Source organism: Myxine glutinosa, chromosome 10 (assembly GCF_964187855.1).
Source record: "Myxine glutinosa chromosome 10, kmMyxGlut1.1, whole genome shotgun sequence".
Taxonomy (NCBI): Eukaryota; Metazoa; Chordata; class Myxini; order Myxiniformes; family Myxinidae; genus Myxine; species Myxine glutinosa.
Genome location: NC_136270.1, coordinates 43,770,339 through 43,793,837, shown reverse-complemented (window position 1 = coordinate 43,793,837; position 23,499 = coordinate 43,770,339). Strand labels below are relative to the sequence as shown.

The 23,499-nt window shown below is 45.2% G+C and overlaps 1 protein-coding gene across 2 annotated transcripts in view; it reads left to right on the top strand.

The window, feature by feature from the left end:
- Positions 1-3,534: 3,534 nt before the first annotated feature.
- LOC137434498 (E3 SUMO-protein ligase PIAS2) overlaps positions 3,535-23,499 on the top strand; it is a 221,979-nt gene continuing 202,014 nt past the window's right edge. Inside the window, exon 1 of one of the 2 annotated variants that reach the window (XM_068127570.2) lies at positions 3,535-4,069. In XM_068127570.2, coding sequence (XP_067983671.1) covers positions 3,779-4,069 — 291 coding nt within the window. In that variant the 5' untranslated portion in view covers positions 3,535-3,778. The remainder of the gene's footprint in view (positions 4,070-23,499) is intronic. The other variant, XM_068127578.2, reaches the window with a different exon arrangement.

Sequence of the window (23,499 nt, the reverse complement as noted above, 5' to 3'; positions counted from 1 at the left end):
TACAACAGAAAACTTGCAGATCTCAGCTTGACCAGCCAGACGGGCTGCGTAGGTACGAATTGGTTCTTCTCGGGGTTGTCGCATGTTGTGGAGGTTGACGCGGAACACCATAGTATTCTCCTCTCGGACAGCAAGGGACCGAATGGCTTGTAGTATAGCTGCCTCGTCCTTGATTTCAATGCGTGGGTTGCTGCGGTGGAGGTCACGTCGTAGGTTATCATCACAACATTCAAGGAGTTGAACGCGAACATCATTGCCGATTATCTGGGTCGCTGCCTTGTAACCATCCCATCTTCTGGTGAAATATTGCCAATCTTCGCTGGTGCCGCCGGTTTGGATACGAGGACGGCTGACTTTGTCCGGTTTGGCTGGTGCAATGGACGTGTGAGTCATGGCGTGGATGGAGAGCTGGATAGCAGCAACGGCATTGTCGGTGCTGTCAGTAACGTAGACACAGCTCGGGAAGGGGCAGACTGCAGCAGGCATCTTCAGATGAGTTGATTGTTCATAAACAAGAATGTATCAATTGAATGCAGGTTTATTAGCAACAACGATGAACAATCAATCTGCAAGACAAAGAAAGCGATGGTAGATATTAGAATAAGATAATAGATACAGAATATGCAAATAACAATGCGCAGTATTACACAAGATGAGAACGCAATAGAGAACAGCACCATACAAGAGTTGTCTAGTACCGATGGACCCCTCCACCTGACGGACTAACTGTAGAGTTCTATAAAAGGGGAATGTTATTTGCTCGATTTGTATACACCACACAATAATCCCACGGCTCCAATTCACAGTTATTCCCCTTAAATGGGGACGACTCGCAGTAGGCAAAACAAGAAAGTGAGCTGAAATCAAAATCGAAAAGCAGCTGAAACACACCGACGAGGCGATTATCCGCTAGATGGTGCACTGTAACTTTTTACATGGGAATGTGAAACTGCAGCAGGCATCTTCAAGATTTTTATGGATTTTTACGGATTTTACGGATTTTTACGGAATTTTACGGATTTTTATGTTAAGAAAATAGGCCTTTTATGTTTTGAAAAGCGGATTTTTTTTTTTTTATGTGAAAAAATCCCGAAATATTTTTTCCCCCCGTTTTATTCATTTTTTATTATTACCAAGTTTTTCAGAAATCAGTCAAAAAAAGAACAAAAAATGGTAAGCTTTTTCCTGCACAACATTAAGCACTCTGGGCTAGTAAACAGGTAAAAAATGACGTTCAGGTACCTTTATTGCAACCGCATTGTTTGATAAGTAGAGGACTAGAAGAAATTGACAAGACCCTTTTAGGAACGGTTAAAGTAGGTGTTTGAAATCATTATCTTGGTAATGTTCTCCTTGGTGAGGCGGTGTCGGCGGTCGGTGAGGACGTTTCTGCAGACGGAGAAGGACCTTTCCACGTCGACGCTGACGATGGGGCAGTACCTCAAGAGGGGGACGTCAGCAAGCTTGACTCCAGCCGGCACACCAACCTCAGATCCGTGCTGATCTCCATCCAGGATCAAAGCCACTGTCCTCAGCACACCAATGTCGGGATTGCGCTGCAGCACCGCCTTGAACTTGGTGAGCAGGATCTCCTTACGGCAGCCTCGGATCTTTTCGAGCTCCTCCTTGGCCTGATCAAGGAGCTGGAAGGCCTTGGCCAGCTCCATGCCGGCCTCCTCCAGCTGCTTAAGGATCTTCGGGATGAACGACACGTGGGCATTTAAGAAGATCAAACTGAGCTTGATGTCCGCCTTTCCGAACAGGTCCTTGGCACTCCGGATTGCCATCGCGTCGTCATCATCATTCAGCTGGTCCACAATGTCCTTGACGGCCTCGAAGTGCTCGGCGTAAAACACCGCGGCGTCGATCCACGTCCCCCACCGAGTCAGAATGGGCTCCGGGGGGAGAGAAAGATTGGGCTGCTGCTCCTTCCAAAAGACAACACGCGACGGGGCTTTGACGAACACCTTCTTCGTCGTGGCAATCAGGTCGTTGACGTCCTTGAACATTTCTCGGACTGTCTCGCAGACACGGTGGAGCGCGTGGGCAACGCAAGTCACATGCAGCAAGTCTGGGAAGAGTTCCTTCAGGGCATGGCCGGCCTTGATCATATAGGCCGCGGCGTCGCTGACGAGGACCTTGAGGCACTCCGGCTTGAAATCAGGCCAAAGATAGCGCAGCGTGTCATTGACTGCACGCACGATCTCCCCGGAGTTGGTCTTCTCCAGAAACATGCACTGGACGAGGTGGGGACGAAAGTACCCCTCCTTGGACAAGCGTCCCGCGATGATGTTGGCCACATATCGACCTGCCAAATCGGTCGTCTCGTCGACGGACAGCCAGATGGGCTGCTGTCCGAGGTCGGCACGGATCCCCGCCAAGGCCTCGTCGTAGCACTTGTCGAGGTAGTGCTTTCGAATCCAGCTTTCATCGGGGATCTGGAGAGTGATGTGCTTCTCCAGGAACGACCGGAGGGCAGGGTTTTCCAATTTCAACCATGGGATGCCAGTGGCCAGCATGGCCTGGCACAGCTCCTGAGCCACGACGTCGCACTTGTGCCTCTTTCCACCACCAAAGTCCTCCATGGTGGCTTGCGTGACCGTCCTCTTCTTCTTCAAGGCCAAGTTGCTCTTGTGGCGGTCTCCTCGGACATGTTGGGCCAGCTCAGACTTCTGCTTCGCCTGGAAAGTCTTTTCACAAGCTCGACAGAAAGCCGTGTCACTCGACACGTACTTGAAGGTGGCCCCATCGCCGCCAGCGTTGAATTCCTTCAGCCACTTGTCACGAAGAGCAGCACTCATCTTGATAGGAGACTTGTTCACACTTTGTGTACACTCTCTCACTGTAGTACACCGCCTCACTGCTGTACATGCTGGGGACGCAACGCACGCAAGTGGACGCAACGTTTTGTTTTTGAGATCGATCGCAGTTAAAAATTTCGATCGCAGTTACAAATTTCGATCGCAGTTTAAAATTTCGAAAAATTCCCTAATTTTTTTTAGCGTTGCCAGACATTTTCGACCAAAAAGGGCATTTTATTTTATTTTTCCCGAAAAAGGGCGAAATTCTTTTTTTCTCCGAAAATAGCAAAATAATTTTTTTGCGCGCAAAAAAGCCGTTTTATGTGAAAAAATATTTTTTATTTTTTCACATAAAAATCCGATGTGCAGTGATTACCGTACGTTTCCAAAAAAAACTTCCAAGATGCGAAGCGATCCGCAACACTTTGGTGCGGTGTGGTTACGTTCATTATCCAGCCACACGGCGGTGTAAATCCGGTTTTGTAGAGAAACAGTAAATATCACTCGCTGTAAGGTTGTGTTTGGTACATTGTTTTGAACCTGCGCTTTTAGTGCATTAAATGAAACTTTAAAAAAAATTTAATTAATTATTTTCCTTCAGATTTCATCAACAACGTAATGGATATTTAATATCAAGTTTATTAAAACTTTCGTTATCGCTTTTTAGTCAACATGAGTTTTTTTTTTTAACCTCCTAACATACCGAGCGGTCCGCAACACTTTAGTGCGGTGTAGTTACGGTCATTAAGCAGCTACGCGGCGGTGCATGCGCGTTTATCGGGGAATATTATTTCGGTGGAGGAAGACCAGGAGCACGGGTATTCGATTTTGATTGGGTGCCTCACACTCACGATGAAGAACGAGAAGAGCTGAATTTTAAATGCGCGCCAACTTGACCTGCCGGCGCTCTAAACCTGACGGACGGAGACGGTTCAACAGCTATCCATCGGGTAAGCTCAACACAGACATATACATATATGCCTCGCAGACGACAAAATATTGGACGCAGCACCCCTGCAGCTAGACGCATGAGACTGATGAGATCGAACGAATTGGAAGTAGAAAGAAGGACACGATTGGACGATCTTAGTCAAAGAGCGCGAGCCTATCTTCAAAATGAAGAGCCAGAGGAAAGAAGAGCACGATTGGACGCCCAGAGCGAAAGAGCGCGAACCTACCTTCGGATTGAAGAGCCTCAGGAAAGACGAGAATGGTTGCATGACCTGAATCAAAGAGCACGAACTCACCTTCAAAATGAACATCCACAGGTAAGAAGAATGCACCTGCTAGCTCATCAATGGCCCAAAAGTAACATCATCTCCATGGTTACGAGCTGCCGTTAACTACGATTCGCACTTTGAGCGCAGCTTGAGACGAAAGCACCAGGAAGCGACGCAGCGAGTGTGACTTTCACGAGTACAGTGGAAACTTGTGTATGTAATATATGAATATGTTTGCAGTGCTGTTGTTCGAATGTACACTTCACGAGCACGCATATGTATTCCGTGGAGTGTTGTTACTTCCTCCTTCTCGTGTGTGTGTTTTATATATCCTGCATATGTGTGTGTGTGTGTTTTATATATCCTGCGTGTGTGTGTGTGTGTGTGTGTGTGTGTGTGTGTGTGTGTGTGTGTGTGTGTGTGTGTGTGTGTGTGTGTGTGTGTGTGTGTGTGTGTGTGTGTGTGTGTGTGTGTGTGTGTGTGTATATATATATATATATGTGTGTATAACTATATATATATATATATGTGTGTATAACTATATATATATATATGTGTGTATAACTATATATATATATATGTGTGTATAACTATATATATATATATATGTGTATAACTATATATATATATATATATATATATATATATATATATATATATATATGTGTATAACTATATATATATATATATATATATATATATATATATATATATATATATATATGTGTATAACTATATATATATATATGTGTGTATAACTATATATATATATATGTGTGTATAACTATATATATATATATGTGTGTATAACTATATATATATATATATGTGTATAACTATATATATATATATATATATATATATATATATATATATATATGTGTATAACTATATATATATATATATATATATATATATATATATATATATATATATATATATATATATATATATATATGTGTATAACTATATATATATATATATATATATATATATATATATGTGTATAACTATATATATATATATATATATATATATATATATATGTGTATAACTATATATATATATATATATATATATATATATATATGTGTATAACTATATATATATATATATATATATATGTGTATAACTATATATATATATATATATATATATGTGTATAACTATATATATATATATATATATATATATATATGTGTATAACTATATATATATATATATATATATATATATATATATATGTGTATAACTATATATATATATATATATATATATGTGTATAACTATATATATATATATATATATATATATATATATATATATATATATATATATATATATATATATATATATATATATATTGTTACGGATTCGTCACTTCCGTTGTTGGGGTTTTCCTCCACTTGAAATATTTCTGATTCTATGTACTATTATTGTCTTCCAAAGGTTTATTGTTTATGAACTGTTTTCAAAAGGTAAAAAGAATTAATGTTTTAAATTAAACCGGAACCGGACGACGACGAGGAGGAAGAAGAAGGAGAGGAAGGCGTCGCGAGAAAAGTCAGACAAGAAGCGTGATCGTACGAAAGTCGCGAGTGAACTTTGAGTTTCCTTGAAAGGAATTTCCTGCGATAGGTGTTATCGCTGGAGGATTGAGAAACCTGCGTAGTCAGGTATAGGCGTTGAGGTTCCGAAGAATCCTCGCCAGGTCGCTTCGCCTCAAGTAAAAGCCGTCGGCTATTTTGAACCTCGCGCTTCGTTCACCGAAAAAGGTTTTGCTACGCGTCAGCTTTTCTCACCATCCTGTCGTCTGCCGGGGATGTGTGTGCGCAAAAGTGGCATTTGAAGATTACATGGCGGTTCGCTGATTGAACGGTAAACGTGCACGTCTGGATCGCGCCTTTGGGATTTCCCTTTCCGACGCCAGTTTGCTTTTTGTTTGGACCACGTGACGGTCCACGCTTTACCTACGCCTCATCGCCTCATCGCCTCTTCGCCTCATCACTACTCGCAGGAGGGGATCACCTTTGAGTTATAGAGACATTGAGGAGTGTTCTTTTTCATTCACTGGGAGCGCAGTGAGTTATCTTACTTTAGCTGATGGTACCATCTTAAGATGTATTGAGTGCACTTTTGATTGCTATTGGTTGTACCGTTATTCTTGTGTGTGATTTTTAATACAACTTTTGTTTGTTTATAATCATTGGTGTGGTTTCACTATTGAATACTGACACAGAATAACATATTTTTCTGCAGTCGCTCCTTTCGGGGTTCGGAGGTTTACCGAGATCAGGAGGTCGGGGAGGAACACGTAACAGAAATTGGGGGCTCGTCCGGGATTAAAAATTCCCTAATAATATCCGTTCGGGTTTGACCCAGATTTTAATTGGGGGTTCGTACTGTGGAGAAATTGGGGGCTCGGCTTTGCTGATTAAAATTCCCTAAATCTCGTACTGTGGATTAAATTCCCTAAATTGCGTCCAGGAAAGAATTCCCTAACATTCCCAGAATTCCCAAATTTGGAACTTTTTCCAACATTCCCAAATTTTTCCAAAGACAATTTTTTTTTTTTTAATTTCTTGTGTGAAGGTTAACAGGTGTTAACCGATAGTCACCATGGTGTTTGACGCGGAAAAATTTGTGGCGTCCCCTAGTGAGGCACAGTTCCGAGCGTTAAAAAAATGGGAACTCTTAATATTGGCCAAACATTTTAGCTTGGAGGTCCGAACTAGTATGAAGAAGGCAGAGATGCAGACAGTGGTGATAGAATCTCTGGTGGGATTAGGAACATGGAAAGAGGTAGCCTTGGATTGGTTACCCGAGGAACAAGAAAATGTGGAGCTCCGGAAAACGGAGATGCAACTGCAGAGCCAGGAAAGGTTTGAAGAGAAAAAAGCAGAGGAAAGGAGAGTTGAAAGAGAACTCGAGGAAAGAAGGTCCGTACAGGAAAGAGAACTCGAGGAAAGAAGAGCAGCACAGGAAAGAGAACTCGAGGAAAGAAGAGCCGTACAGGAAAGAGAACTCGAAGAAAGAAGAGAACAGGAAAGAACAGAGGAAAGGAGAGCTGCAAGGGAACTCGAAGCAGAGGAGAGAAAAGCCGAAAGAGAGTTAAGGGAACGTGAAATGGCGCTTCAGCAGGAAATTAAAGTCAAGGAGCTGGATTTAATGAAAGAACGGGGAGAGGTAGCATCCATGCCGACTGGTTCGACAACTAGTCAGAACACCTGGGATGTTGGTAGACATGTGAGACTGGTTCCACTCTTCAATGAAAAGGAGGTAGCCAAGTTTTTTTTTACACTTTGAGAAAGTGGCTCGAATGCTAAAATGGCCTGAGGAGTCCTGGACCATGTTAGTGCAAAGTGTTCTGGTGGGTAAAGCTCAAGATATATTTTCAGCTCTACCGGTTGACCAATGTGCAGATTATGAGATAGTGAAGAAAACCATTCTCAAAGCCTATGAATTGGTCCCTGAAACTTACCGGCAAAAATTCCAGAATGCCAGGAAGAGGGAGAGTGAGACCCATGTGGAGTTTGCCAGAATGAAAGAAACCATGTTTGATCGGTGGTGTGATTCAAAAGGGGTTGGAAAAGACTTAGAACTATTGCGACAATTGATCCTGGTGGAGGAATTCCAACAGTGTGTCCATGAGGACATTAAAGTACATCTGGAGGAAAGGAAAGTACCAAAGTTGTATGAGGCAGCAACCATGGCAGATGACTATGCCTTAACACACAGGATGAGGTTCCATAAACCTAACTTCCCACCTAGAGTTCGCCCGGAGAGTTATGATACATCCGGTGCGGAGAACGAAGTTTCATGGGGGCGGCCTAGAGATGACTATGAGGACAGATCTGATACCGCGACTCTTAGGGATCAGAGGTCTACATTTCCAAGACGGACTTATCCTCCGGGGGGCTCGAGACAAACCACCAGTTTCTCCTCCGGGTCTACTTGCGTGTTTTGCAAGAAACCTGGACACTTAATGTCCCGATGTTATGCTATGGAAAGGCAAAATTAGGAGCGGAGTCAGACTAGTATAACTCCGAATGCAATGGCAAATGTGAGAAATCGCTCTCAAAAGGGTTACCAACCATTTATTTCAGAGGGGTTGGTGTCACTGGATGGAGATTTGACTAACCAGAAACCGGTTAGGGTATTGAGGGACACAGGAGCACATCAATCTTTGATGCTTGAAGTTATTTTGCCATTGTCAGAGAAGACGGCAACTGGTGTTAGTGTTCGTTTACAGGGGGTTGGTGGCTGTGTTAAAGCTCCACTTCATGTCATCCATTTAGAGTCTGATTTGGTGTCAGGACCGGTCACCGTAGGTCTTCAAGCCACTCTTCCTGTAGAGGGAGTATCTTTTGTTATCGGGAATGATTTGGCCGGTGGGCAAGTTTCTGGTAACCCGATGTTTGTTAAAAAGCCGAGTATGGAAAGTAACACTACCCAAGTCAGGGATGGAGGCAATGTTGGCAAGGTCTTTGTAGGTGGACTGAACTTCAAAACAAGGAAAGATGTTCTGGCCTCTGTCTTCGGCAAATATGGCCCGCTTTTGGAAGTGCTGCTGATAAAAGACAGGGAGACACAAAAGTCAAGAGGGTTTGGGTTTGTCACGTTTGAAAACACAAAGGACGCCAGAGATGCAGAAAAGGATCTGAATAACAAGGAGTTGGAGAGTCGGACCATAACAGTAGAGAAGGCATTTCATAGGTGTCGAGGGGGCTACAGAGGAGGACAACGTGGAAGTTGTGGTTTTGGTGGTGGCCGCAGTCGATATTACTATGGAGGCTCCCAGAGTTACGGCAGCTCCCGAAGGAATGAGTAATCAGAGTAGTGGCCGAGAAGGAGACCGCTATACATGTGACTACAGTGACAAGCGGTCCATACCGTGATTATTATGAAAGTTCGGAGGAGTTGAAGCACTGAATGCTGCGGAGCAGCCGAGCCAAGATTCCTACATGGATTAACCGTGAACGCCATGTTCCTAAAGGCGTCCATGTAGTGAACTTTCCTACACAGATTAACCGTGAACTCCACATTCCTAAAGGCGTCCATGTGGTGAATACTTCCAGGCCTCACCACCCAATCACCATGGAACCTGGCTCTCAGCTCGGTCTCCTGGAAAAAGTGCTGTAGATTTGCTTGACTTTGGATTTTTGATCACCACCCCATAACCTTCATTCAAAAGAAACTAAAAGTAAAAAAATCAGAGGGTGCTGAGATGGAGTTTGGCTTTGCAGGAGTCCAACTGGGAAATTGAACATGTAAAGGGCAGGGACAATGTCGTTGTTGATGCTTTGTCCAGAGTGAATTAACTTTGGAAATCTCAGTAGGTTGTTCGAAGTTTTGTTGCTTTATTTTTGGGGAATATTGAGTATTGTTGCCCACGGGAATTGATGTTTTGGGTTGTGAGTTTACTTTTGTTTGCATAAAGAGTTTGCCTGCAAAGAAAGTTTTCGCTGTGTTCAAACTTTCTTTCTTGAGGGGGGGGAAGTGTTACGGATTCGTCACTTCCGTTGTTGGGGTTTTCCTCCACTTGAAATATTTTTGATTCTATGTACTATTATTGTCTTCCAAAGGTTTATTGTTTATGAACTGTTTTCAAAAGGTAAAAATAATTAATGTTTTAAATTAAACCGGACGACGACGAGGAGGAGGAAGAAGAAGAACAAGGAGAGGAAGGCGTGGCGAGAAAAGTCGGACAAGATGCGTGTCTTGAAGCTCTGTAGCGAGTGTGATCGAACGAAAGTCGCGAGTGAACTTTGAGTTTCCTTGAAAGGAATTTCCTGCGATAGGTGTTATCGCTGGAGGATTGAGAAACCTGCGTAGTCAGGTATAGGCGTTGAGGTTCCGAAGAATCCTCGCCACGTCGCTTCGACTCAAGTAAGAGCCGTCGGCCATTTTGAACCTCGCGCTTCGTTCACCGAAAAAGGTTTTGCTACGCGTCAGCTTTTCTCACCATCCTGTCGTCTGCCGGGGATGTGTGTGCGCAAAAGCGGCATTTGAAGATTACATGGCGGTTCGCTGATTGAACGGTGAACGTGCACGTCTGGATCGCGCCTTTGGGATTTCCCTTTCCGACGCCAGTTTGCTTTTTGTTTGGACCACGTGACGGTCCACGCTTTACCTACGCCTCATCGCCTCTTCGCCTCATCACGACTCGCAGGAGGGGATCAACTTTGAGTTATAGAGACATTGAGGAGTGTTCTTTTTCATTCACTGGGAGCGCAGTGAGTTATCTTACTTTAGCTGATGGTACCATCTTAAGATGTATTGAGTGCACTTTTGATTGCTATTGGTTGTACCGTTATTCTTGTGTGTGATTTTTAATACAACTTTTATTCATTTATAATCATTGGTGTGGTTTCACTGTTGATTACTGACAGAATAACATATTTTTCTGCCGTGGCTCCTCTCGTGGTTCGGAGGTTTACCGAGACCAGGAGGTCGGGGAGGAACACGTAACAATATATATATATATATATATATATATATATATATATATACAGTCATCCCTCGCTATATCGCGGTTCACTTTTCGCGGCTTCGGTACATCGCGGGTTTTTCTCGCTAGTATATGTAAAATTATATCGCCGATTTTTCGCTATATCGCGGGATTTTGCGGTATAAATGTATTTTTATATACTATTATTTTAAATATTTTTGTGGTAAAATAAGCATTTTCTAGCCTAAAAAATTAAAAAACGTAAAGAAATAAGAAAAATACAGTATTTAAAACATGTTACAAGAAATAAAATACTGTACATAGTGTACAGTAGAAGGGTAGACAAAGAGTCGTGCGTATGGAAAACGCCAGTACATTCATCATCGTCATCACCTTCATCGTCATCAGTACTGCACAGCTAATTCATCATCATCTTCATCACGCAAGTTGTAGTATTGAAGAGCCGGGGCTCTTGCTTGATACGGACGAAATGACGGGCAAGACACAAACTCGTCCGAGAAGATATTTATTCTCAAAACCAACTCGGGAACACTGAAAAGCCCATTTATCGGGCTGCATTATAAAGCACAACCAGAAACCGAAAGCCACGCCTCTCAAGCGTGGCGTGCTTCGGTGGTCACGTGATCAACAGGTGTAGCTGATTATACCCGCAAAGCGCGGCACGCTTTAGCGGTCACGTGACCAGCCACTCTCGCGCCGGGAATCCCCGCCGGTGACGTCACCGGCTGGAGCAAGGAGATTCTGATGCTGGTCTTGCTTGGGGAACCCATGGGTAGCTACAGTATCTTCAATGGTGAGTACCCATTAGAATTTTATATGTTGTTAAAATTACGTATGTTTAAGAGTGTAAAAAGTGTTTAAGAGTATAGGAAGTGTTTATAAGAGTATGGGAAAGGTTAATAAGAGTGTGGGGAGTTCATAATGCTTTAAAATATATATAAAAATAAAAATAAAAATATGGTCGCTACTTCGCGGATTTTCGTCTATCGCGGGGGGTTCTGGAACGTAACCCCCGCGATAAACGAGGGATCACTGTATATATATATATATATATATATATATATATATATATATATATATATATATATATATATATATACAGTGGTACCTCGGCTTACGAGTGCCCCAACGTACGAGTTTTTCGGGATACGAGCCGTCGCTCGGGCGGTTTGTTGCTTTGGGATACGAGCCGAGATCCGATGTACGAGCTCAAAAAATTTATTTTTTTGAATTTTCCGGTTGTGGCTTCCGGTTCCGGTCACGTGGTTATCTTGCCGTGAAAGCATCTCTGCTTGGATATAAAACACGCAATCGTCGAAATACATGAGCGAGGAATCTCCTTGCTCCAGCCGGTGACGTCATCGGCGGGGATCCCCGCCTCCAGAGTGGCTGGTCACGTGACCGCCAAAGCGTGTCGCGCGTGCGGGTATGAGCTACACCTGTGGATCACGTGACCACGGAAGCACGCCTCGCTTGAGAGGCATGGCTTTCGGTTTGCGTTTTGCTTTATAAGGCGCGATAAATGGGCTTTTGAGTGTTAGCGGTTCATGGCGTTGACGGTTCATGACGGTTCATGACGGTTCATGGCGTTGACGGTCAAAAACCCATTACATCAATTTTACCAGGCACTGTACAGTAAGTACAGTGGACACCAAATGCACGGTGGAAGGCTAGAAGTAGAAGATCGTCCAAGACAAGTGAGAATAAGCCATACTTTGGAGATGACGTCATTCGCTGGTCCGATAACCAAAGATGTGGTATAAAAAACCAGGTGAGCTAACAATGCAGCAATGAAGGAATTCGGCCAAGGCACCGGCACACAACGACCTACCTACATCGAAAGACTCAATGCCAATGGTGACAGAAGCCAAGACGGCCGGCTTAAACACCGCCGAAAGACCACGGTGTACCAACTTACGATGCAGAACATCTTGCACTTAATATGATGACAACAGGTGCCATCCTCTGACGTACCATTACAGGTACAGGTACAGTACACGTGAGCACAGAGCAAAAGTTCACTGAAACCGAGATTAAGAAAAAAGAAAAAACACCTCGTGGTCCGTGCTCGATATCCGAGTTTCAATCTTTTCAAACACATGATGCTCTCGGTCACGGTATCTCCTGCGAGCTGCTTCTCCTTCAACCACACAAACAACAACTTCTCCATATCTTCATGGATAGAGGTCCGGAGCTTTGAAATAATCGTAACGCCCTTGGCTGGCGTTATAGCCTTTATGGACTCCTTCTGCTTCAAAATCGTACATATCGTAGAAGGAGTACGATCGTACTGCCTCGCCAAGTCGACAACACGCACACCTCACCTGGCATGCTCTTCTCCTCTGCTTAATAAAACCAGTTTATTTCTTTACATTCTCTTGTATTATGTACAGTATATACGAGGTCGTGCTTGTTTATACATTATTTGTTATTTATAAAGTACATTTTTGTTATTTAAAAGCACCTAACAAAAAAAATTGGTGTTTTTTTTTTGAGGCTGGAACGGATTAATAGCATTTCAATGCATTTGAATGGGAAAATTTGCTTTGACTTACGAGCGATTTGGCTTACGAGCTCCGTCACGGAACGGATTAAACTCGTAAGCCGAGGTACCACTGTATATATATATATATACAGTGAAACCTTGACTTACGAGTCTAATTCGTTCTGTGACCGAGCTCGTAACTCAATTTGCTCGTTTCTCAAATTAAATTTCCCCATTAAAATGAATTGAAATGCTATTAATCCGTTCCAGCCCCCCAAAAAGCACACCAATTTTTTTTGAAATATATATATATTGAAGGAATATAAATATCTCGCGCTTTATATTTCACCTGTATGCAGCATACAAGTTGGCAGGATGGCCTGGACTGGAGGTACGCACACTTGACTCTAAACTATCCAGCCTGGGTTTGAATCCCGACCCAGCTATAACCTGTCATGTCGGTGTTTCACAGGCAGGGTGATTCATCAATGTGTGTACCGCTAAACTGGGCGCCCCGTTTGCGTCCCATTAGTTGTTGGATGTTAAGGATCTGTGTAGTGTTCTGGGCCCTGTGCTATTTCTGGTCTTCATCAATGACCTCATCGAAATGACCTCATCAATGACCCATCGAAAACCTTGATCTTTTCTACCCCCGGTAATTCACCCCAGAATCCTTGCAGTGTTCATATGTTTTATTCCTCTCCCACCTCCCCCCAAGTCCTCCCGATGTCCCTGCTCTCAAATGTTGTGTTTGTGTCCTTCCCCCTCTCTCCCCATCTTGTCTGCCGCTCCCCTTGTTTTTTGTGTTTTGTGTGTTGGTTTGTCTTTTTGTGTGATTAATGTTAGCTGTTTCACGAGCCTCGATCTTGTATACAAAAAACAAAAAACAAAAAAAATCACCGTGTCTTCCACAAAGAGAAGGCGAGCTATCGCCGGCACTCTGAACAAGTTGTGGCCTGGCATGCTCTTCTCCTCTGCCGTTATATAGTCCTCCTCGGCATCTTTTTCCAGAAGAGCCCTGTCTCGTCACAGTTGAAGATTTGCTGGGGGATGTATCCTTTGGCTTCGATCAGTTCGGCAAAAGTTATAATAAAATCTTCAGCTGCCTTCACATCCGAGCTTGCTGCCTCACCATGCCTGACGACGGAGTGAATGCCGGTCCTCTTCTTAAAATTATCAAACCATCCCCGACTGGCTTTGAATGACTCTTCCGATGCCTCGTCCGTTGATGTTCCCGCCGTCTGCTGCACCAAATCCCCGTAAATGTCTTGTGCCTTCTCACAGATGATGCTCTCGGTCACGGTATCTCCTGCGAGCTGCTTCTCCGTCAACCACACAAACAACAACTTCTCCATCTCTTCATGGACAGAGGTCCGGAGCTTTGAAATAATCTTAACGCCCTTGGCTGGCGTTATAGCCTTTATCGACTCCTTCTGCTTCAAAATCGTACATATCGTAGAAGTACTACGATCGTACTGCCTCGCCAAGTCGACAACACGCACACCTCGCTCATGTTTTTCGACGATTGTGTGTTTTATATCCAAGCACATCATCCTCTTCTTCTTCTCAGCACTGCCCTTGGCACTCAATTGCTTAGGACCCATGGTTAAAACTAAGAAATTTTCCAAAATAACCAAAATGCAAAAACAAAGCAGCAGCGATATACGGCAGAGATGCTTGCACGGCAAGATAACCACGTGACCTGAACGCTCGTTGGGCCACCTAGTGGCGGGTGGCGTAACCTCGTAACTCAGATCTCGGCTCGCATCACAAAGCAAAAAACCGCCCGAGCGACGGCTCGTATCTCGGAAAACTCGTAAGTTGGTGCACTCGTAAGTCAAGGTTTCACTGTATGTATATATATATATATATATATATATATATATATATATATACACACACAGTCATACCCTGTTTTACGCCATTTCGACCTACGTCAAATCCGACTTTACGCCACTCTTCTAGAGTAAATTTCAGTTCAGCGAACGTCATTATGTGCGACTTTACGTCACTCCTACGGACGTGAAAAAAATTAATTTTTCCTTAAAAATATATTTAAAATAAATAAAATAGTACGTAAATTAATAATAAAAGTAGCTAAAAAAACAATTTAAAATACAATAAAAAGCACATTAAATTTTTTAAATACTATATCAGTATATACAGTATACTGTACGTACGCGTAGCTGCTGGTCCTCATTCAAAACAGAGGCGACGTACAGTATTCCTTTACTGTGTCTGTATTAGCCATGGGTCCTAAGAAGGATAGTGCTAGTGTTTCAAAGCGTAATGTGGTTACGATGGAAGATAAGTTAAATCTGATTAAAAGGTATGAAAAAGGTGAAAAAGTGTCGGTGATAGCGCATAGACCTTATCGCAAATCGGAACCGCAATGCGTCATGGGATCGGAAAGGGGCAATAGTGCTGCCGGCGGTCGCTGTCACTTTGACAGACTGCTTGTTTAGATTGACACACTACGTGATCCTTACCACTTTAAACTACTTTTAGGACTTGTTTTACTGTGACAAATTAACTGTGAACTGTGATCAGCTCATGAGCCAGTATTTGCAAGCCAAGGACACCGTCGCAAAACTGAAAGCCGCCATTGCAGTATGTAACAAGAAGCTTACTGTTTCGGACAAAGCAAACTGTGATGAACTTGTGAAACTTTATACAGGTTTACCTAGTTATGACCTGTTTAAGTGGTTATTAGCAGAAGTATCCCCTCATGCACAGAACCTTCATTATTATAAGGGGAAATTATCAATGGAAGACAAGACCTGGCAAATAAACAATACTACAAAACCCGGAGTTAAGCGATCTCAATCTTTAGAGGATCAACTACTCATGACACTCATGAAGCTTCGGCTTAATCTTCGCGAGGAGGACCTCGCATTTCGCTTTGGATTAGGACAAAGCACCGTCTCCCAAGTTTTGTTCGCAAGTGTACAGCCAATATGTCAAGACCTACTCTCAAGTGCCTTGTTGGTATTACACCTAGTGGAACAATTTCATACATTTCCAAACCTACAGGAGGAAACATGTCAGACAATAAAAATTGTAAAGATGACGAACATTGTAGACAAGTTCCAGCCCGGCGATATTTGTATGGCCAATCGAGGTTTCAACATTCAGGAACTGTTCTTGCATAAGCAGGTTGTTTCTCTTCTCCAATGGGAACCCCCCTTTCCCTCAAATATTTCTTTAAATCGCTGGATTTTAATGCCAAAAAACGCTGAATTTCTTTCACATTGGCCATCTTCCTTTCCGTAAACACAGCATCGATCGTAGACAGACGCTTCCTCTTCTGGGTTCGTGTTTACGTTTGCCCCCTTTTTGATCCCAACATGCTTTGCGGTGGAGCGCCCTCTGTTGATATTTACCGATTCGCGATAAGGTCTATGCCTTAGGGCTGCCACGGTCGACGGTATCGACCATCATTCATGATAGGGAACGTATTCTCGCATACGTCACTGAAAAAGCGCCGCCGGCTAAGACTGCTAAAATGTGTGTTTGTGTTCAGAAGAGACGCCATGTTTAAGGTGAATAACATAATCTTATTAATTTTATTTATTATTCTTTACAAATTCATTTATTAATTGTGTTCATTACTCATTACAAAATATGACTGAAATGTGTTTTTAGTGTTCTTTAAGGTTTAGCGATAGTTATATACTTTCGCGAGTTATTTACTCTAGTTTAGCGATAGTTATATACTTTTGCGAGTTATTTACTCTAGTTTTACGGTGTTTGTCTTCATTTTAAGGCTTTTTTTTTTTTTTTTTTTTTTTTGTACACAAGATCGAGGCTCGTGAAAGAGCGAAAAGGCATTACGCCCGGTTTACGTCAAAAACCGAGTTACGTCACGGCTTATAGAACCAATTAATGACGTAGGCCGGGGTATTACTGTATATATATATATATATATATATATATATATATATATATATATATATATATATATATATATATATATATATATATATATATATATATATATATACATATATATATATATCTATATATATATATATATATATATATATATATATATATATATATATATATATATAATGGTATCTGTAATCTGGTTCTCCAACCTAATGAGCGGACAACATGACGTCATCGCCATGCACGTCCGCCTTGCCTGCAAAGTTCCAGAGGAACCATCTAGCAGTGCGTCATTACGGATTATAAATACAGATACTGTCACAAGTGCATGCAAAACTCACAGTTACCGACCTGGTTTCGCCCTTGTTGGGGCTTCATCAGGGCAACGCAGTGAGGCTTTCCATACACTTGTAACTCTGTGACCCTTTCGGTTTTTATATCAGTCACTATGCGACCTTCATATCATCAGTGGAGAACCACCAGCAAGGTGTCCCATACAGCTGCTGCTGCACCTTGCTGGGAGCGATAAGCACCGCCTGCCACGCGGTGACGTTATCTCTGGTATCCACTCATATGGAGCACTGCTAGATGGTTCCTCTGGAACTTTGCAGGCAAGGCGGACGTGCATGGCGATGACGTCATGTTGTCCGCTCATTAGGTTGGAGAACCAGATTACAGATACCATTATTAGCACCTTGCTGGGAGCGATAAGCACCGCCTGCCACGCGGTGACGTTATCTCTGGTATCCACACCGTAATGACGCACTGCGAGATGGTTCCTCTGGAACTTTGCAGGCAAGGCGGACGTGCATGGCGATGACGTCAAGTTGTCCGCTCATTAGGTTGGAGAACCAGATTACAGATACCATTATTAGTAACTCCCAACCGCAACCAGGTCGACTCCATATGATGAGTGGATACCAGAGATAACGTCACCTCGTGGCAGGCGGTGCTTATCGCTCCCAGCAAGGTGCAGCAGCAGCTGTATGGGACACCTTGCTGGCGGTTCTCCACTGATGATATGAAGGTCGCATAGTGACTTTTATATATATATATATATATATATATATATATATATATATATATATATATATATATGTGTGTATATATATATGTATATATGTGTGTATATATATATGTATATATATGTATATATTGTTACAGACACGACTTTGATGTTAAGGTGGGCCGAGCGGAATGGCCGTCGTGTCCGCACAAATTACCCGATTATACTCGACGTTGACGGAGCCGCGCTACGCTGGATCAATAAAGGAAAAGAAGACACCCGGCTGGATTATAATGACAGACACCAATGTTTCGATTCTCAATTATATTCGTACGGAAAGGTTAGATTACAGGGGCTAGAGGTATATCACAGGAAGACAGGCACTTAGACACACTCTTATATTGACCCCGGACAGACGACAGATAAACGGGACAACGGCTGACTCACACGGGGTTTGATGGCTAGGAAAGCGGGTATCGATGGCTCAAGGTGCACTCTTGGCTCAAAGCAGAATCCACACGGTTCGGTCCGGTCCAAAGATGCGGGGAGGTCACAGCGCTCGGAGGTAACGTTCTTTCCCAGGCGGGTTCGCTTCCTCTCAGCGATCGCAGGCAACGTTCTTTCTCAGGCGGGGCGCCTCTGACTCAGCGCGCGCAGGTACTTCTTTCTCCAGCTGGGGGCGCATCTCACGTCACATCCGGCGCGGGGCCGCGTATATCCGGCGGGGAGTGACACGCCCTCGGCTCGTTAGCTCCGCCCCAGATGGAATCGGTCCGCCCTTCTGATTGGGTGCGGGGGGGGGGGGGGTTACCAGGCTCCGCCCTTGACGAGGAGCTGACAGCCAGCCCCTCTGGTAACCCCGTGGAGCGCCGAGCCGGTGTGAGGACGCATCCTCCCCCGCGCCGCCGCCATCTCCTCTGTTGTTGTTGTAATTGTTGGGGAAGAAGATGGAAGGAGGTATGGAAGATGGAAGGAGGTATGGGAAAGGTCCTAAACTCACTACTGATGCCATATAATCACATTCTGGTGCAACGAAGAGTCATAATTAATGGAAACGAGGCCTTAACTGACATAGACTAAGAATAACTAGCAAGATGTCCGAAAGTTGTCTACGTGTGGTGCGGTGGACCTGGGCACGACATTTAATGGGGGAATAAGGGGAAGGTCGGCTCTACTGATTGTTGTTTACAGACAATGGGACTAGGGAATGGGGGATTGGGGAAAGTTGGGGAGTATTGGGGAAATAGGGGAATATTTACAAGCGGATATGGAGGCCAAATTCCATATTCGCAACATTGCACCCTTCTCTACCCTCGGGGCGTCCCGACCCGATAAATTTTTACCTACTTTAGTGTGGCACGCAATGTAGTTCCCTCTACTATTAACTCTACCCTGAGTGCGACAGTTTTACAGATATTCACAAATGAGTAAATATGTCCCCCTGCGACGTTGCACCCTTCTCCTCACAGAAACACACCCACAGGATAACCGAATCCGGAAAGAATCCTCAAACTAAACATACAGCCGGTAGGGAGCATTATTTACAAGACTACGCTGCTATTTACACTACGATCCAGGACCTGTTTTTGGAGGAACACATGCAGATGTTATGCATAGAGAGAGCGCGCTTGCCAACATCGATACACCAACCCACGAGTGCTCTGTGGCCGACGGCCTTTAATAACGTGCAGAGCACCCTTCCCGAGCATCAAAAGCACCACCCCACCACCAATCGGTGCAGTCACCATTGTTCATTGGAATAAAAATAAATTCGACAACCCCTAACCCTGCAGGTGTCTCTTGCTCTTCTTGTGGTGCACTTGGTGTTAACTAAAAGTGGTTCACCTGTATGGCATAGGTGCCACGTTGACCCATAGGTCCATCCCCGGGTGGTGCTTGGCCGCAAACGAACTGCGGTCCATTGTGGGTGGCCACAAACATTGCGGTCCATATGGTGTATCGATCCCGGCAGCAAACAGCGAAAGTGCAGGCCCACAACTGCGCAGCCAGCACCTCTCTCTCCTCTCTCTCTATACCCCAAAGCCAGATCCTCGGAGGTGGGAGACAAAAGAAGCAGACAAGTGAGTAAGGTGGTAAGGGCGCAAAAGTGCACGCAATGTAAGGTGATGCACACTGGGGGCACATGGGAACCAGGTGAGACAGGTACGTTCCTATCGTACGCCCCCCCCCCCACCAGGTAACCTACATGGCCCCTCCCTTACCCCTTACTGTATCCACAAAACACAACACTACCCATAAACATCTACTTTACAAATCAACAAACATCCCTACTGTCTTCCCCGTTCCTCCCATAAACCAAATTCGTCTTCTCTCCCTCCTAACCAATCAAATTTGCCATTTTCAACTCTCATCAAAATTTGCCATCTCCAACTGCACATCAAAATTTGCCATTACCAATTCATCATCAGTCCCTCCTAGGGAGGGAGAGATGGAATCACCCCAATGTCTCATCCACGTCGTGATGCGTCTCACAAATCCACAGCAATCTCATTTCCTGCAACAAACAAAGAAAACACAGGTGTGGAGTCATCATCATCACCTCAGGTAAGTGGCTGCGTATGGTGCGACAGGTTCATCAATCCTAACTATTTCCTAAATGACTTTAACAACTTTACACTACCCGGGGTCTTTCTCCGGCCAAACCATTGGCCCTCTTACACTATGGGTTCTAAAAACCAATTCCCATTGGCCAAACTGTGGTGCGCTTCAATTTGGGGTCTCACTCCCCCGATTCATCTCCCGGTGCCCTCGCACAATTTCTGGGCTGCGGCGTGTACCTCTCCCAGTGGGTCTACCCACCTGCACACCTCCACCACTGCAGTTGCCTCCGAGCTTACCTGCTCCTTGCCCTAACCTAACTACCTGGGGAAGGCCCTCTGGCACTCTCCCCACTCGGTGCCCTCTCTGGCACTGGGCTACCCGGGTCCGTCCTCCGGATCCTCGGGCCCCATCCACAACTCTACCGGCTCCCAGAGCCCACCTGCGGCCTCACCTGGCCGACATCCTCACAGTGGTGGAGTGCCCAACCAACTACACGCACTAACAGGCTACACGCCCAGCCATTTCCACAACACTAATGCACCCATTCACAACACCATTCTGCAACCGCACCACAAGTGCCAATATCCAACCACAATTTACCTGTACCCTCTACCTAACACTTACACTACCCGCCCCGGGTACTCGTGAAAGGGGGTCCACTCTTCCCCCATTCACACCTTCGCACCATGCACACCACTCCGTACCACTTACTCCAACTCTCTCCACACACCTGTATTTGCACACCTGTGCTCTCACACCTGGTGCCACCTGCACCCTTCTCTCCCCAAGCGCATTCGCGCTGATCCACACACTCACTACTCACACACTGCTCCACACACCTGTCCAGTTGCACACCTGTGCAATCACACCTGTTCCATCCTCACACACACACGGCATCAACTCATCTAACTACTCCCTTCTGAAACTTGCGCTTCCCAGTCGTCCCTTTAAACTATTGCGCTCCCTCGTCATTATCATCCATACTAATCTACCTGCGTCCCCACTACAGGTATCAGTCACTAACTAATCTTAACGTCACCTAATGTCATCTTCTAGGGCCCTATCAATATAACCTAACCCACCCGGGCTAGTTTTCACTGCCATACACCCCATAAACTATTGCTCCTTTGCCCCCCTCATGGGAAAGGTGGCAGGGATGCCACCCTCTCCCACCGGGCCTATCGCTCCTCAATCCCCCAGTCCTCTGGCACTAATAAGCCCCCCTTATTCAGAGGTACTGGGTCCCGCCTCGGCATCTAAAGCCGAGGCAATCCACGGGGGCGCCTGCTCGCCGGTGTAAGGTCTTATCCGGTCGGCGTGGACGATCCGAGGGAGGGCTCGTGGCCCCATTTTGATCTTAAAGACCACGTCACAGATTTGCGACAGGACGACTCCTGGGCCTTGCCAGGGGGAGGTGAGTTTTGGGCACCTTCCCTTCCGCCTCCGGGGATTAAAGAACCAAATCTTCATCCCCGGAGCGTATTGACTCCCCTGGCTCCGGTCGTCGTACCTGCGCTTCATCTTTTCCCCCGCCAGATGGAGTTGGCGGCGGGCGAAGGCATGGACTAGCTCCATGCCTTCCTCTAGGTGACGTGCGTACCCCTCCCTCGGCGGGTTAACCACTGTGTCTGGCACGGGACCGCATAGCAAGTCGGCGGGAGCCCGTAACTCCCGCCCATACATAAGCAACGCTGGACTGCATGCGGTGGCCCCGTGCTGGCTGGTTCGGTAGGCCATGAGCAAATAAGGGAGATGTTCGTCCCAGTCATCCTGACGGGTGGTGGTGAACAGTGCCAGTTGTTGGATTAGAGTTCGGTTGAATCTTTCCACCATCCCGTCAGATTGAGGTCTTAAAGGCGTTGTCCTGGTTTTTCGAATTGACAGGAGACTGCACACATCTTTTAGCAATTTGCTCTCAAAATTTCGTCCCTGGTCGGTGTGCAACTCCTGTGGAATCCCATGCCGGCACACAAATCCTTCCACGAAGGCCTGCGCTACCACCCCTGCTTCTTGGTTGGGGAGGGCGTAGGCCTCCGGCCACTTGGTGAAGTAGTCCATCACAACGAGGATGTACTTATTACCTAGGCGGGTGCGGGGTAGTGGGCCTAGGATATCCATGGCCACCCGCTCTAGGGGGGCCCCCACCTGGTGTAATTGAAGGGGGGCCCTCATCCTCCGTGCTGGTCCCTTTTTGGCAGTACAGGCGTCGCATCTCCGACACCAGTCCTGTATGTCGCGCCCCATATTCACCCAATAGAACCTCCGGCGGACCCGAGATATTGTCTTTGTCCTGCCCAAATGGCCGCCGGAGCGGGTACCATGCACCTGTTGCAATATGACGTTCTTGAATTTGTCAGGGACTATCACCAGCCAGGAAGTTCTATCAGAGGGAACCTCCACCCACTTGCGATACAAGATGTTGCCTTTCAATTCCAGGGTCTGCCACTGAGCCCAATATGCCTTTGTTTGTGCCCCGAGGGGGGTGACCTCTTCCCCCTTTGGTCTTTGCCCCAATTTGACCCAATTGAACACTGGCCCCAGGACAGGATCCTCCTGCTGGGCCGTGCTCCATGCCAAAGTTCCGAATTCCTCATCTGCAGTTAGTGGCAAAATTGGCCCTCTCACCCGGGTTGCCCGGACAACGAGGGTCGGGTCCGAATCGCCCAATTGTTCCCTCTCCTCGTGTCTCGCACAAAATTTGCAGTTTTCCCCCAGACAAGGACGCCGAGAGAGTGCGTCCGCATTACCATGGGCCTTCCCGGCCCTATGGGCCACATCAAAATCGTACTGCTGCAACTTTTCCAACCACCTTGCAATTTGGCCCTCCGGTTCCTTGAACCGAAGGAGCCATTGCAAGGAGGAATGGTCAGTTCTAACCAAAAATTTCCGCCCGTACAAGTACGGGTGGAAATGGTTCATGGCAGCCAGCATAGCCAATAACTCTTTGCGAGTGACGCAATAATTTCTCTCGGGCCTACTTAAGGCCCGACTATAATAACCAATCACTCTCTCCACGCCCTCCTGTGTCTGAGACAAAACTGCGCCCAATCCTTCCTGGCTCG